The sequence below is a fragment of the Haemaphysalis longicornis genome, unplaced genomic scaffold (assembly GCF_048455015.1).
Source record: "Haemaphysalis longicornis isolate Haplotype H1 unplaced genomic scaffold, Haemaphysalis longicornis Haplotype H1 scaffold_2, whole genome shotgun sequence".
Lineage (NCBI taxonomy): Eukaryota > Metazoa > Arthropoda > Arachnida > Ixodida > Ixodidae > Haemaphysalis > Haemaphysalis longicornis.
This window is the reverse complement of record NW_027526295.1, coordinates 267,785,935-267,801,836: the sequence shown is the minus strand read 5'-3', so window position 1 is coordinate 267,801,836 and position 15,902 is coordinate 267,785,935. Positions and strand designations below refer to the sequence as shown.

General features: G+C 48.8%; 1 protein-coding gene and 1 pseudogene across 1 annotated transcript; one reads left to right on the top strand and one right to left on the bottom strand.

Moving 5' to 3' along the window:
• Nucleotides 1-728: 728 nt before the first annotated feature.
• Nucleotides 729-1,567, bottom strand: LOC144167774 (uncharacterized; annotated as a pseudogene).
• Nucleotides 1,568-9,586: 8,019 nt separating this feature from the next.
• On the top strand, nt 9,587-12,861 carry LOC144168628 (uncharacterized). Its single transcript, XM_077697574.1, has one exon. The coding sequence runs from the start codon at nt 9,587-9,589 to the stop codon at nt 12,320-12,322; it is 2,736 nt and encodes a 911-aa protein (XP_077553700.1). The 3' UTR covers nt 12,323-12,861.
• Nucleotides 12,862-15,902: the final 3,041 nt, after the last annotated feature.

Genomic DNA, 15,902 nt, shown 5'->3' with positions numbered 1-15,902 from the left:
TGGGGAGGCTGATGTCTAACCAGAAGCGAGATTTTTTTAGATTTTACGGTAACAGCTGTCGGTGTTTATTACAGGGACACTTGTTGGCGGCGTGGGTCTGTCTCCGCTTGCGCGTAGCCGGGTGTCCGTCGCGTTTTCGAGTTTCCGGTACGACGGCGCATGCGCGGCAGAGCACAGATTTAAAAACTCAGGAAAGGTTGCATTGTTTATCTGGATAGTTGCGGTGCCGGTAATCGTCGTCATATGCATCGAAGAGGTCGTCGTCTCCTTCGCGGCGAGTGGGGGACCCAAAGTCATACTCAGCATTGTACACTTGCGCCAGCTCAACTGGCGAAGCCTGCACTGAGTCAAGCGAGGTTTGAACCATAGCGAAGCTGCAGTACCTCTGTAGGATCTCTTAAGGACACATTACCATGCATTTGTGCAAGCTTGAAATTCTTTATTTACATGTTCCGTGGTTGCTTTCCACTGTGCTCGTAACAAGCATCGTCACTTAGATCGATATAGTCGTGTTCCTTATGCCAAGCATTGCATGCGCGGTAGCGCTTGACAACAGCGCTCGAGTGTTGTTTTTTTTTTTTTTTTTTGCTCAGGCCACTGCGCGAGCCGGGTACCTTGGTGGTCGCCACGACTGACTGAAAAAACATTTATTTACAGAAGTTTGTACTGGGAGGGCGGGGAGCGGTCTTTAAGAGGCCGCCCCGTACAAAGACTGGGTGGGCTACCCCTTACGGGAGCCCAACGGCGTCGGCCGCGGCCCAGGCCCGCCCGACCAGGGCCCGTTGGGCCGTCAGGTCAGAGCAGCCGAGCAGGGCTGTCTCCCAGTCCTCCCGGGAAGGGTTGGGTAGAGGGGGTAGTTTTGGGTTTTTTTGGCATGCCCACACCATGTGGAAAATGCCAGAGGAACCTTCCTCACAGGGCGGGTCTTTTCCCGTGCAAGCGGGGTCGAAGTGCTTTAAGATTGCCGGGCACAAGAGAGTTTTCGTATAAAGGCGAAGGAGGATGCGCTCCTCCGCCTTCGTGAGGCCCCTGGGATAGACAGAATGGCCGGATTGATAAAACTGTGTGACCTCCTTAAAGGTGTAAGCGGGATTGGATTCTAGGTCCGGATCGGTAGGGGATGAGGATAATGCCCGGAGAGTGAGCGCGCGGGCAGCGGCGTCAGCCGCCTCCTTACCCTCAAGGCCCGTGTGAGCCGGAGCCCATATGATCGTTCGATCCACGGGGGCACCCAGGTAGTTACTATTTTGCAGAATTTTGTAAGCAAAGTACGGAATGCACCCCGTTCGATATTGCGGCGGGCACCCCTCGAGTCGGTGATAATGACCCGCGAGTCCTAGTCTGCGGCGGCTAGCGCGATGGCTATCTCCTCCGCGTGCGTAATATTGTGTGCACGGAAAGTGAGTCCGTTCACTGCGGTGTTTTGGTGGACGACCACGGCCGTGTACCAATCCCCGTGGTGCGGGCCAGAGGTGTCTATGTAAAAGACTCCGTTTTTACGACTTTAGTGGCGAGCCAATGCTTCTGCCCGCGCGACGCGTCGGCCACTGTGGTCATCCCGTGCCATGTTGGCCGGAAGAGGACGCACATTCAGGACGTATATCCAGACTTCAGGAATCTGTACGCGCTTTTTCGTATGTATCGAGTGATGGATGTGTAGTCGGGCAAGGAGGCTGCAACCCGACAGCGTCTTAGAGAGTTTAGTGTATTGATTCGTCGAGTGCATCTCACGCAGCTCCTTGAATGTGTTTACCATTCCCAGGCCTAGAAGGCGCTGGTTGGAGGTGTGGAGCGGAAGGTCGAGAGCGCGCTTGTAGATTTTGCGGAGAATGACCTCGAGTACATTCTCGTCAAACCTGCGTAAGTGGAGGTATGGAGCCGAGTACAGGACTCGAGGCACGCGCTCACGAGCGCTTGGCATGTTACCGTTTTCCCAGTCCCAGCAGCTCAAGCCACATAAACATAACACATATAGGGTCCTCCTCGAACACTACCGGCAAGAACAACAGCAATACCTTGCTCCACATCACAAGCTCGACCACGAACAATCTACCACCTGGCGCCGCTTACAAACCAACACGTATCAACATGGAACCTTGCTTAATGCCATACACCCGGGGCTCTACCAGCTCCAATATGGCTGTACTGCGAAGGCGAACCGAGCACACTGAAATCCATGGTGCTTGACTGTCCCAACACGTCCAGACCAGCTCCGTAACCACAGCCAACACCTCCACTACCCTAGCAGTCCTTTCTGTCTAGCCCTGCCCTGAATGTCGAGCTCTGGCCAACAAGCAGGGCGGCGCGGGAAGCTGAAGATCACGTCTTCTTAAACTGAGGAAGCCGACCAGGAAGCTGACCAGGAAGCTGACCGTTTTTTAAATAAATGTTCATTCCTCCTCCTGCAGCTTTGATCTAAAAGTTCTTGTAAATACGATTGAATTATTTGCCAGAGCTAAAACAAGGTAGGAGGTATATTTCTTCAACATTTACTGTGGAAAGGGACGCAGGTGAAGCAGGTTTTTAGCAGACTGGCAATAGAAATCCCGAGTGTTGCGTACAATTCCTCATTTCGCACCTGAGAGTGCGACACCGGTAGGTAATCACGTGTTTACCTCTGCGCGGATGAACAGTGTAGGTTTCTCTGTGTTAATATATAAGCACAATTTCTCCCTCTCTAAAGAAAGGAAACGACATGTTCCCCCCGTTCAATAAGGTGCTTTTCCACGATTATTGCCGTGTAAAGTTGTAGCTTGTACACGATTCCACGATTTCTTTTTTGATACCTGAAACGAAACAGTAGTGCACTTTATCGCTAGTTACGCGAAAACGGGCCCTGGTACTAGATATACATTTGGTAATAAATAACTTGGTTGCTTCCGTTTTTTTAAGAGCAACCACGGAGCATATCTAGACAATATAATGAGGCATGAGGAGTAAGAGGGCGAGAGGGAAGAGGACGTCACGAGGCGGCAAAGGCGGCAGAAAATTTTTTTTTTACAGTTGCAGTGAAGCATGCAGCCATATGGCCTATATATGCGTCAATTTTAATTTTAAAGTGAACCGTGTAGCTTACGACGATCCAACATTTCTGCCCTCCCGCTCTCTTTTTCTTTTCTTTTATTTTTGTTTTTTACGTGTTATTTCATAATGGTATGCCGTTATTGAGCCGCCATCTTAGCTTATGCCTATTCTTGAACCTAGCGCGAAATATAGTGAACTAAGTTGACTTATATTGAGGTTTTCGTCCATTTCCTCCAATTTCTACTTTTTCTAAACGAAGGCGCAATAATTGAAAATATACTCGGAAAGCATGCTCCCTCATCGTGTGTTCCGGATTGGAAGGTAAAAAGTGCGCTACATCGGCTTCCGCATAAGGTATTCCCATCTCCGCTAGCATTCTGAATGCGCTTTCACTCCCATCAGTTGTATATGCAATGCGCACACGAAAATAAAAACCCCATTTGGAATGTCTCGCCCCCGTGATAAGCATGGGCTACGAGGCGCACTGTAGCGGAGCGCTGTGAATTAATTTAGACACCTTACCCTTCTCCAACAGGCATCTATTTTGTGTCGAGTTCGGATAAAAATTGCCGCCTCCGAAATAGGAACCCTGACCCCGTGCGCTGCACCAGGATACCTCAGCGCTACGACGCAGAAGCGAATGTTAAGCTGAACTGATGAAGTTATATGATATGCACAAACGGAAGAACCTTTTTTTTTTAATACTGTATGTCGCATGGCTGGGCAGAGTATCGTGTTCAGCTGCGACTCGAAAAAAAAAAAAAAAAACTCGTCTGTCTGTTTTTCGTTTCTTCGCTATCTAATTATCCGCCTTTTGGGCACTAAAACTCACCCAAAAACTCGCCTTCGGTGCAACAAAACTATATATACAAAAAAAAAAAAAAACAAGCTGGCAGCCCGAGAAAGTCAGAATTCGAGTAATTCGATGCCCTATGCGCGACGTAGGCAGCAGCGTCGCCGAGTAATGGAAGCTTAAAGGACTGGAGCGCGCCGGCGGCAGAATCCGGAGATTCATTTGCATTTAGCGAGATCAGCTTTTAAAGCGGCCTCAAATAGAGAGGGAGACTGCCGAGATGACAGAAACCGGCTTGAAGCTGAACATTCCAAGCAAAAATGATGATAATAAAGGCTGAGGTTTAGATGGAAACCGGCGATACGCTGAAGCAAGAAATCTGCGGAAAGGGCGCGAAAAATAACCGTAATAGTAGAACCCAGAAAGAGACCGAGAGAAAAAGGGGACAGAGAAAGGCAGCGAGGATTGTAGTCGGAAGGCAAGGAATGGATGGGGGAAAAGGCGGCATTTTGACCGGGATAGCGTCCGTGTGAATTATGAACGAAGACCACTTTGTATGCCAATGAGAGCCGTAGGAACGGGACTCCACCCAGCAACTGCCGAAAAGAAAAAAGAAGAAAAAAGCGAGCCTTGGAGGTTTTAAAGACGGCGCTGTTGTGTGCAGTGATTTTATTACGAGAATGTCGTTGTCATTTCTTCGCCTCGCTCGGAGGACCCGACAGTGTATGCTTCCGGGATTATGGCTACTGGCTTCCCTCACACATATCCCCATGTTCGTTCGTAATACAATCGTCGCCGTCGCCGGAGTCGTCATGGGGAAAAGGTATTGAAACAGCCTGTACCTGCGATGCTGGCTTTCCCATCAATACTCTTTCAATTCTCCGCTTTCCTTTTGTTCCGTATTTCCTGTTGTCTGGTCTTTCTTTCTTTCTTTCTTTCTTTCTTTCTTTCTTTCTTTCTTTCTTTCTTTCTTTCTTTCTTTCTTTTCTATCTTTCTTTCTTTCTTATTACGGTTATCCGCCTTTTCCTCACCCATTATATAGTACTTCCCGTTCTACTTTTGTTCATGACTATTTATCATCCTCTATACAAAATGCCTGTAGATATTTTATTTGAAGCGTGAAATTAACTTGCGGGTTCCATCGCGAAATTTCGATGCGTGCCTGAGTGGTTATTTTCAGCGCGTACTTGATCAATCCGCGTCATGCGCTGCTCCTACTAAGATTTTAATCACTATGTCAGAGATTGCGAACGAGAATCATGTACCAAGGCTCCAGGAGGGAACTATTCTTGTGCGAAGTATAGGGGCCGCACGGAGCGAGAAAAGACGGCGGCAACATTCATCAACAAGGAAAATTCCTCGGAAACTTGTCTGCTCACGTGCTTTGAAAAGCCGAGCGATACTCACGACAGAGTTCTTTACTGCTATCAGTGGTGTTCCGTACTGGGGAGAAAAATTCCCATTTTTAGGTTGAGAAATTCCCTGCGGGTTTTTTTTCCCCGCAGGTTTCTCAAGAATTCTCTGCAAAGTACCCTCCACTCTACGTTTTCAGCTGAAAGATCGTTACGTGGATTGGTGGTCGGTTTTGGGTGTTAGCCAGGGCCAACTATGTCTACTTTATGGAGCCTTCGGCTTCAGGACGCATACGTCGTTCAGAGAATGAGTTTCAGTGTAAATAAATTACAGTACATCGGCGCTCATCAGCATTTGACGAGGAATTTCACGTTTTGTACAAAATGCATGTTTACTTCGCATGCTAAACCCCTGAGTTAAAACTGCCCGCACGAAAAAGAACAAACATTGTTGAGTAAGAGAGATAATTTTAGCTGAGCTCAGGAACTACTGGCGGTATCTTTTTTTGATAGCCACCTAAGGTTCACCCAAAATACGGTTTTGTATATTGCGCAGGAATTCACGCGAACAGGCTTTAGCCCTTCAGCCGCCGCCGCTTCAGGCATTCCTATCCATTTTTAATGGAATGTTTTTTCTTCTATGCTCCCTCCTGTTCTGTGAACTAGATTGGAAGCGTTCTTGGATGCTTGTGGCTTGCGGTAACACGACTGCGGATATTTGAACATCAATCCGACCAAATGCTAAGGGAACTTTTTAAAAGAAAACAAAGTAATAAATGATTCGAGTTCCGGTTTACTGACATTATTTTTCCTTTTACTCAACCACTCTTAAACTTCCACGAATTCATTAAAGATTCCCTTTTTCCCTTTTGGCCAAAATGACAGCCGGAAATTCCCAGAAAAAGGGGAAATTCCCCGCACGGAACATTACTAACTGCTATATCGTGTTTGCGTCTCCTTCTTCGCCTTCGTTGCTTTATCTTCTGACGCGAATCCCGCCGACAGGCCGACCGGCCGAAAAATACCGTGCAGGTTCCCCACAGTCATAGCTCTCCTCTGTGTGCACCCATACTATATACGCATGTACCACCTGTCACAGCGCACGCATCAGGTTCATTCTTGTTCCGTTCTTTCAGGGTTGCGGGGTTAGCGCTGTTTTTAGCGCACGTGGCCGGTCGTTTTGGCGACCCGGATTCACATCCCACACGAGCCCAGTTTATTTTCCCTTTGCAGCAGCGGCCATTTTGCTACCGTTCGTGTTGATGCGGACAGCGACGACTACGGTCACTTACCGCGCTTGATGAGACTCCCAAGGGTTTCGCCTTAAAATTCCCATTGCGTGCGTTGTGTCATAGGGCTTCAAACACGCGCCGTGCCTCATAAATGAAAACAAGAGCACAAAGAGAAGCAACGCTCGCAACGGGTCACCATTGTTAAGGAGCCAGAATCTGCTGGCGCCGCAGCGGGACACGGGGGGACGCGGGTATGCGCGGGAATGATGTTAGGCCTAACGTTACGCTTTCGATGATGGGAGGGCAGGGGGATTGCAGCACAGAATGCGCGAGGCTTTCGCTCCCGCTCGCTTTTATGATTTATGACTGCTCAGTGGCTGCCACTAGCTTGACTGCACGCGTGGTGCTCAATCTTTTAAAAGCAATGAAATTCATCGTGTATTTTGCAACATGATTGTATAGTTCTGCCTCGTGTCGGGATTGTAACTTCGGCCCCTTTCTTTGTATGCAATGTATTTACTGTAATTATTTAAAGAGAAACCGCATAAAACGATTTTTGTGAGCAACGCGACAAACGTAGTTTAGTTTAGTGTGGACTAGTAGTGAGGGTTACGCCTGTCGCGTAGCTCAGGAATTTCGTGCAATATTCTTGAATTCATACCGCAACAAACAAAGACGGGAGGGAAGACGGTACATACAGGAGCCGCGTGTCTCGGCAGAGCGTGTCGGCTTCACCCTCATCCTTATTTGTAGAATTGTAGAATTCAAGAATCTGGAAAACCAACTTGCCCAAGCACCAACGAAGACAGGTATATGTGTGTTTGATTTATGGTAATCAAGGATGATGCGTAATGCCGTCATTTCTCCAGCGTTTGCACCCATATAATACTATTACTAATAATGAATGTTTTTATTTGCCGTAGAGGTACAAAGTAGACGATGGGTCAGCCCAAGCCAAACAAGCTTCTCGGGCTGACGTGCTGTCAGCGTGTGTGTTAGCGAATGTTTGCACGTGGATGACTGCACTCACCCCTGTCTTACTGTTAATGGTGGAAACATCACTGCGCATCACATGTCGAAATTTGAGCTCTCTGAATGAACTCGTATTCATGAAATTTTTTATTGCCTTTAATGCCAGGGAACACACAGCCTATAAACAAACCAAAAATGAACGAGGGAAGAGACTATTTGGACGAAACGAGGACCCCAAACCGCTGGGGGTTTATCATTTGGTTTATCATGGCCAGGGAGTTTATCATTTGCAGTCCTAATGCGTGACCATTTTCGGGGGGTCTTTGTATGTTTTTCTACTGTTACCCAGATATGGAGGGGAAGATAAAAATGAAAATAAATTGTATATGAAAACCTAGGCAAGCGCCCGCGTGCATTGAGCAACTGCATCCAGCCGGTCGTTCTTTTGGCGGGTTCTATACTGTGCAACCATGCTGCCTTCTCACAGAAGTAAAACTTGGCCAATCAATGTGCCTCGTCATGTGTTCCACAAATTATTCACCGGCAGACTCTACCGAGGCCTTTGATTACAAACCTGTCATAAGACTGTTGGACAGTGAGTTAAAAGGGCCAGATTATTTCATTGAAAGATAGGAAAAAGAGAAGGAGTTGCAGGGAGCGTTGCCATGCTTCTGCTGACGGTTTTCTGAATGAATTCCATCAGGTAGCGTTGCTCCACTTCTTTTTTAGGTGAGGTCAGCCACTCTGCAGTGTATTGTTTTCTAATTTGAATGTATTGGGGGCGCTCGAGATAGTTTACATACGCTTCAACGTTTTTTTTTTTTTAAATTTGACTAACGGCAGCAACCGGAAGCACTTGAGTGCTACCTCAACTTTTTGACGACAGATGGCACGCTAGTCACCTTGCCCCGTGATTACCCCTGTTTGCCTCCAGTGCAGGAAGGGGGTTGGGAGGGCGACCACGGACCGGTTTTTAATACACGGCGCCTATGGGGAGTTTTGCAACTTGGGTAACTCTGCCAGGCAGCAGCGCTGAAAATATGCATGGTGTTCTTGCATGTGGCGTGGCTTCGTTGTGAATAAATGAATAGTTTAGTGCGTGCACTGCTTTACGGCTTTGGCTTGGTTGGTCTTGAAGAAGACTTTTCCCGGAAGATCTAAACGCTCGGCAGTCATTCTAAGCTGTACTGCTTCTGCTTGAGCGAGGAATAATAAAAGCTTGGGCAAACTAGTGGCTCGGGTTATTTCCTAAACGCCACTTCCGCGTGGCCTCTCCAAGCGATGTCAAACAGCGGTCTTTTTTCCAAGGCAGTCATCAGAGCACATCCGTCATTATCAGTTTTCTTGGGTGTCCAACGGCTTTATGTCGGAACAGTATCCACGAAATGTAACAAAAGGGCTGTCGTCAAAGGCAGAGAGAGGTTTACCCGCATTTTTCTTCAGGCTCAGATTGTTGTTGCGAAAACGCACCAGCCGCGCAAAAAGTCTGTCAACAACGCGTAGCCCATCTTGCTTTTCCAGCTTCCGTGCTTCGCCTCGCTTGCCGAGGCCAGAACAACCGAGCGCCCAAGAACCACGCCTCCCGTGACAGGTCACCGTCACACGTGACAGATGCCACCACGGGACACAGCCTTCCACAATATATCCGCAGCGCTCCGTTAGCTGCACGCTACCGTTGCGGCCATCGTCACGGTGCAGTGCCGATGGATTGTACACACGTCTGCGAGAAGGACAGAGGGGCTTCGGGGGCTGCTAAGCGATTTTTAAATATGCAGTCATCGTTGCACGTCACCATTGTAGTCGTCTTGCACGGGCTGCGTGGACCGAGCCGGTTCGTTCGTCATATTCGTATTACGCACGAGCAACCCTGCTGAGGCGACGGCACCTCGATCGCGACCGTGAAGAGAGGACAGTCGTCTCTTTGTGCTTGCGGCCGAGCCATATCTGGAGCGTATAGAGAGGCTGCGCCGCAGTGTCTCCCCCTTCGCTGCAGCGATGAGTCTCTGCTTTGACGGTCTGGTTAGCGCAGGAGTCGCTCCAAGCTCGGCCCCGACACACGCCGACGTGCACCTCTCTCGCGCTGCGTGGTGACAGAAGCGTCGTGCCTTCAAGTCCGGTTGCGCAACTGGAGTGTGCAGTCAGAGCGATGGTGCTTCAACGGCGTTTCCTTGTCTTCGCAGTCGCCCTAGTTGTCTTCTGCTGCCAAACACTGATGGCGGCCAAGTCGAGAGGCATCTTCCTAGAAACGGACAGGTCGTACAAGTACGACCTGCCCACGTCCCTCCCACCTTCGAAAGAGAGCAACTGCAGCGGGAAGTGCGTCCACGTCTTCATGGGCCTACTGTGTGACTTTGTGGACGAGCAGGCCAACTGCGGTGAGCAGTTTCTCCGCTGCTGCGTGGGTGGCATTTTCAGCCCGAGCGCCGGCCGCAAGTCAGGCCACGGCATGATGGATGACTCGCCGTCCGATCACCGCGAGCGTGACAGCCACCCCAGTTCGAGCGATGTGACAACCACAACGTCGACGACGACAACCGAGTCACCCGCCGCTGATACCCAGCAGCCTGTAGCCGATACTCCACCTTCGCCCCAGGAGCCTGAACCAACGCTTCCGTCAACAACGACTGAAAAAAGCGGATTACCATCATATGCAGAAGAGGGCACGAATTTTACAACTTCAGAGTCCCAGCAATCTCCGCAGATCGAATCTCCTCCGCACCAAAACTTTGAGACAGTGAGCGAAAAAACGCCGTGCCCTGGTTCGTGCGTTATGCCATTGCTGGGCCTATTGTGCGGTTCTGTAAACAGAAACTACAGCTGTCCGAGTGGTCGTGTTTGCTGTACGGTGTCACAGTCGGCTGAGGCCAGCAACGAAGAGGGTGCTCGTTCAACAACCACAAGCAGGCCGACGAAGGAAACAGCTACGGCCCAAAGCTTTCCCGTCCCAGCGAACCCGGTCCGCTGCATTGGGCGGTGCATACCTATGTACCTTAGCAACACCTGCAAAAGGCCAAACGTGATTCTTATATCAAGAAAGCTTTTCTGCTCATCGGGAATGGTCTGCTGTAGCAAGGGTATGGCTGGCGAAACGACCGAAAGAGAACCTACGAAAAACGAGTCATATACGTTGCCATTTCCGGCAGAACTAACGGGGGACAACCCAACGTCTGTTTCACCAGAAGCAAGCAGTCAAGATGAAGAGTACTCTTGGGAAAACCACCGTCTGAGACGTCCACCTTACATTCACCCAGTTCACCGCATTCCCGTTCCTTCGCAACAAACTCAGTCGTACGGTAGGCCACCGACATCCGTGGAAGGGCCCATTTCAGAGCCCACGCTGTTACAGCCGCCGCACGCGGAAGATATGAACTACGGCGCTTACGCTATTACGAACGATTACGAGAAGGGTGAGGACGTTTCACAGGTTACCCGGTCCACCAGGCGACCCCCAACTTACGCAGCCTTACGACACCCGTCCCTTCCTCCACCTGTCATTCCTACGCCACCGTACTACGATGAAGATTATGATTCGAAATTACCCAATGAATTTCACCAAGCCAAGGACAAACACCAAGGCCACAACTACCCTGAGAAACAAATGGATCTCGTCCGGAACCATACAGCACCTCACAGTCACTCCAATTCCGAAACTGACCGGCTCAACCAACGTACTATGCTACAGCCGGCACCGCAGCGGGGCCCCATTGCTGTCGGAGAGGTGTTTCCAGTTAAGAATCCGCACGGGCACGGCAATATTGAGCAGAGAAGAAAAGCTTGGCTGCAGCGTGTGCAGGAGAAAACGAGACCGGCAAGGCCGGAAAGACCACGTCCCGGGGAAAGCACAAAACCAGAATTGTACAACACCAGAAAGTCCCCGCAGCGCTTCCCTGAGTTCGGCACTACATGGGTAGAGCCCGTGAAGGCATCACCCGAAGTCCTGTCGCTGAACCATTACGTCGAAGCAGCCTCCACGAGTACAGGTTGGATTCCGTTCCACCAGGCCCACCAACCCGTCAACAAGCAGAAGGTTGTGGAGAATCACTACGGGGGCGGCAGCTCCGAGTTCAAGCCGATTCGGGGCCCCTTAGTCGACCTCAAGCCGACTTCCCGTGACCACAGCTCCTGCGGCGTCAAGGGCGGCAAGAAAAGAGACATGGACACCTTCAGACGAGGTGGGGCTGAGGCGAGGCCTGGTGAGTGGTGTTGGCACGCCGCCATAGTTGACCGCAAAAACCAGTACCTGTGCAACGGAGCCCTTATCGGTGCTCAGTGGGTGCTTACTGCTGCGAGCTGCGTGTTTAATCACACTGATGTCACAGAAAACATCTACGTGCGACTGGGCTACACGGATATTGTGAGTCAGTACAATCCTCCGGGCGCACAGACGAAAACGGTGGCTAAGGTTTACGCTCACCACAGCTTCCAGGCCAGCACGCTAGCGAACAATATTGCCCTTCTCAAGCTAAAAGACATTGTGGCGCTCAATGACGCCGCTTGCGTGATCTGTTTGCCAACTGCGAGCGCCAACGCCAGTGATGACGAGCCGCCTCTGCAAGCCAACGGGGAAGGTTGCGTTGTCACGGGCTACGGAGCGAGCGTATCGGAAGACGACTTGAGGTACACTTACCCGACCCTTCGAGAGGCGCCTGTCACTGCACTCGAAGAGGATAGCCTGTGTCGTTCCTGGCAGTCTCGAGCCCGCCAACTGAAGCTCGACCTCGAGGTGAAAGGCAGCACATTCTGCGTCGGGGACGGAGACGTGCAGGAGGACTGCATTGGCGACCCGGCAAGGCTCGTGGTATGCCCCAGCAAGGACTACTACTTCGAAATCACGGGCATCTCTTCCGATGGACTGGCTTGTGGAGGACCGGACGCGCTTGCTGTCTACACCAACGTGTCTTCCTACTCGGGGTGGATCAACCAAATAACGAACATCAACCGGTTTTAAAAACTCGTCATGACCTCAGTGTCGCCATGGCAGAAGTTTCGTCTCGACAAGAAAAAAAGGCCGACACCGAAAGCGCACTTCGAAATGTGTTCGTAACGGGTGCCTTCCAGAACTTTCAAGCTTATGGACGCTCATTTTCCTCTCATACTTCATAGATGGTGTGCGACGTGTTTACAAAGCTGGACATGGCCGCTGAGCTTCCGCTGCGCTTTATGTTTTGTGGGTAAGCGAATCACATAATTTAAACATAGCATTACTTGTCAGCAATAGTGGCGTGCAGGAAAGAAGGATGAGTGCTCATGTTAGAAACGTTAAAAACGTTTGCCATTTGGGGAAGGGTACTTCCATACGCTTGTAACGTAACTGCCTCATGACGAAGATCATTTCGCCTTATCTACGTAACTGCCTCATGACTAAGTTAATTTTCGCATTATCTGCGTCAATATTTCCTTTAACCGACACTGAAAAGACAAGACGTCCCTTTGTAAAATATGAGATTACCGGTAACAATAATCTGCTAGGTCATCAGTGTCGTAATCAACAAACCGGATGGTGCTTGTACTGGACACAATCGACCTTTGTCCCCTTCAGATGAACACTTTTTGGTGATTGCATTTCGCGGGACAAAACCACTCACATCACTAGAACTGTGTTTTGTGTATTCAAGCCAAAGACCGATGTTAACTACTAACCATGAACTAAAAAGACGATTTTGGTGTACTGCTGCTCACGTGATGCACCTTGTACAGATATGCATTTGCAGTGGAATACTGCCTATTCAAGCGATGGCGGCCGAACCAATAAAGAAATCCCGTGAAAACTGCCCCAAACTAGTCTGTTTTTTATAGCTGTGCTTTCCTGTCGCGTGTCCTTTTACCACATGAAAAGCGTTTGCGCAGAAGTAGCTGAAGTCAAATGGCAAGTGCCATAAAAGCGTAACAAAACGCCTAGTTACAAACAATTTTGACATTTAAAAATTGTCTTTGCAATATGATGCCTCTTATTGATCTTTGATCAAATTTGGCATGGGAAGCAATGTAATTGTCAGTTTTCTTTGACAATAACATTGTGTTTTTACATCGGTCCTCATGTCTAACGCGTTGGGCCTCGGCAATTTTTCCTCACTCAGATTGGTTACACATCAACCCACATACGCCCATCTCTAATGCATTAGAAACTGGAAGTCATTGTTATAATTTTTCGTTCGAGGCATCGCTAATAGCTTCGCTGTAAAATATATAAAAAAAGCACAGCTGTTGCCAGAGGTAGTGCGTATCTCAGTAAACGTAACGATTTTTTCAAGCAAAGATTTTTTTGCAGATATGCTTACCTATTTATTGGCAAGTTTATAGAACCTGCATCTGCGTCCCCTCATTTCCCCCTTCTGTTTTGCTTTCTCGTTCCCGCTTTTTTGACCGCCAGGCAGTCAGTTCCCCGCGTGGAATTCTGGCGGTGCCGATGTCCAGTCTGGGATTGTCTTAGCCCGCAGCAAAATCCTGGTACTGACGCAGTCGACGACGGCGGCAGCGATAATGTTTTCTTGGATTTTGCTCTCTGGACAATGCCCAGGCGGCCACGAAAATAGCTATTTTCGTAAAACCCTAACCCAACCTTAACTCTGCTGAGGTGTCCTATAAATGCATTTCGCTGTAGTACATTTCTATAGCAATTTTCTGCCTACCATCTTTTCCCGTAAATTCATCGCTTTCGGTCGAGGAAATGTTTTGTATTTGGCTCTCAATGAGCAGTAAAGACCGTAAATGCTTGCAAAACATACTCGAACGGACGGGGTATCAGCGTTAAGGTATGTCGGCGCTAATCCCTTAGGAAGATGTCCCAATTGTTCCAGAACAAGTGTAAATGCAAGTCTTATTTGTGTAGTAGATGTTGTGTTCACGGTGCGTTACACAGGACGTACATAAAACATAGCAAAAATTAGCCCAGTTTTACTGACTGAATGTCGCGAACGCTGATGTTAATGGCAATGTTGCCTGTCGTTCCCTAATTCCAAGGCTAGGCTTCGTATATAACCTATCAAAACCAGCAGATCGATTCCCGTACGTGCCAGTTCATTTCTCCCGTGTTCCACTGCTCGAGTCGTCCTTTGAAACACTTTCTCACTCTTGAACTGAGAACACTACCACGAGGGACGCGAGCGATCTTGTTTTGCTAAGACGTATTTTTTACGTGCTATCGCAAAAATAACACACCCATGCATTTTTAATTAAAGAAACCGCGCAAATATCACTCATGTGTTGATGTCCTGCCTCAAATATGCTTAATGTTTTCTTTTTGATGAACAATGCTGACAGGTATACGCCTCGAGCTTCGCGATCGCTGCGCCGCCTGCCGACGCTTCTCCGCGGCGCTTACGGGATGTCCGCAGCGCAGCTGATAGCGGCTCATGCAGTGTTTTGGTTCTCTTTCGCTTCTTTTTGCCTTTCCGCGCCCTAAACATCTTGTTATTGTGATGTCTATAAGCCAATAGTAGGTTTAGGGCACTTTAAAAAACATCTGCGTCCTGATTAGAGTTGTTAGAGTGCTCGAACGCCAGCCAACAAGAGCTAACTGGGGACGCGGTACTGCGCGCTTCTTCGCGTCGGCGACGGCAGCGGCATATCACCACTGTCACCTTCGAATATCTCAGGCGCAAGTGAATTCTATTGACGCCTCGTTTAGACCTGATATCGGCACAGTGAGAGGTAGGTTTCATTTTGCAGCGCGGGTAATGAATTCGGCCTTGTTTTGAATGTATATGTCGCCCAAAAATATCATTCGGGGAGGTGGTTACCTAATATACCTGGCAATAATTTGTGCCCTTTATAGAAATAGAGGCCACGCGGACATGTTAAGTATATTCCAAGTGTATGGGTCGTTAAATAAATGCCCACTCCCGCCTTATAGAACAGACCAAGGAGAGTTAATAAAACCACAGAAAAATAAATGGCCTGCCAATTCCGTAAGCAATGTAATAGTTCGTGCGAGATAGAAAAAAAAAAACAGTGCAGCTTCGCAAATCCTAGAGACGTTCATCTTAACTTAACCAAGGTTGAACTCACTAGACCAAGATGCGAAATGCACTGATGTTTTCCACAACAGGGAGGGGGAGGAGGCCAGCGGGCTGCTTAACTATCGTTGTGTACAAATGCGGAGCGATATCAAAGAAAGGCTGTTTTAGTAAATCACACACAAGCTGCGCGTTCACCTTTATTTTGTTTTTACACTTTAACGAACAGGGGATCACTCGGCGGACACATTTTTTGAAGTACAGTAAGGAAGTTCACAAGCGATAAAAGGTCGTGGGATTGAGTGTGGTATCTGATAAGGCCCCCTGATTTCACTTTTGTGCTAAATTCTGCATGATCCCTGTACAATGTGATGATAATCCGAAAAAGCGTTTCGTCACGGCCGCGAATTTAAGCGGAGGATATATGTAAACGATGACTGTTTGGGGAAGCTCACCTCTCGACAAGACGACCAAGCCGTAAGTTCTTTGTGCTGACTCCCGCATGTAATTTTGCATTATGAATATTATTTATTGCGTAGAATATGTCAGTGATATTTATGCCACATTGGCTTG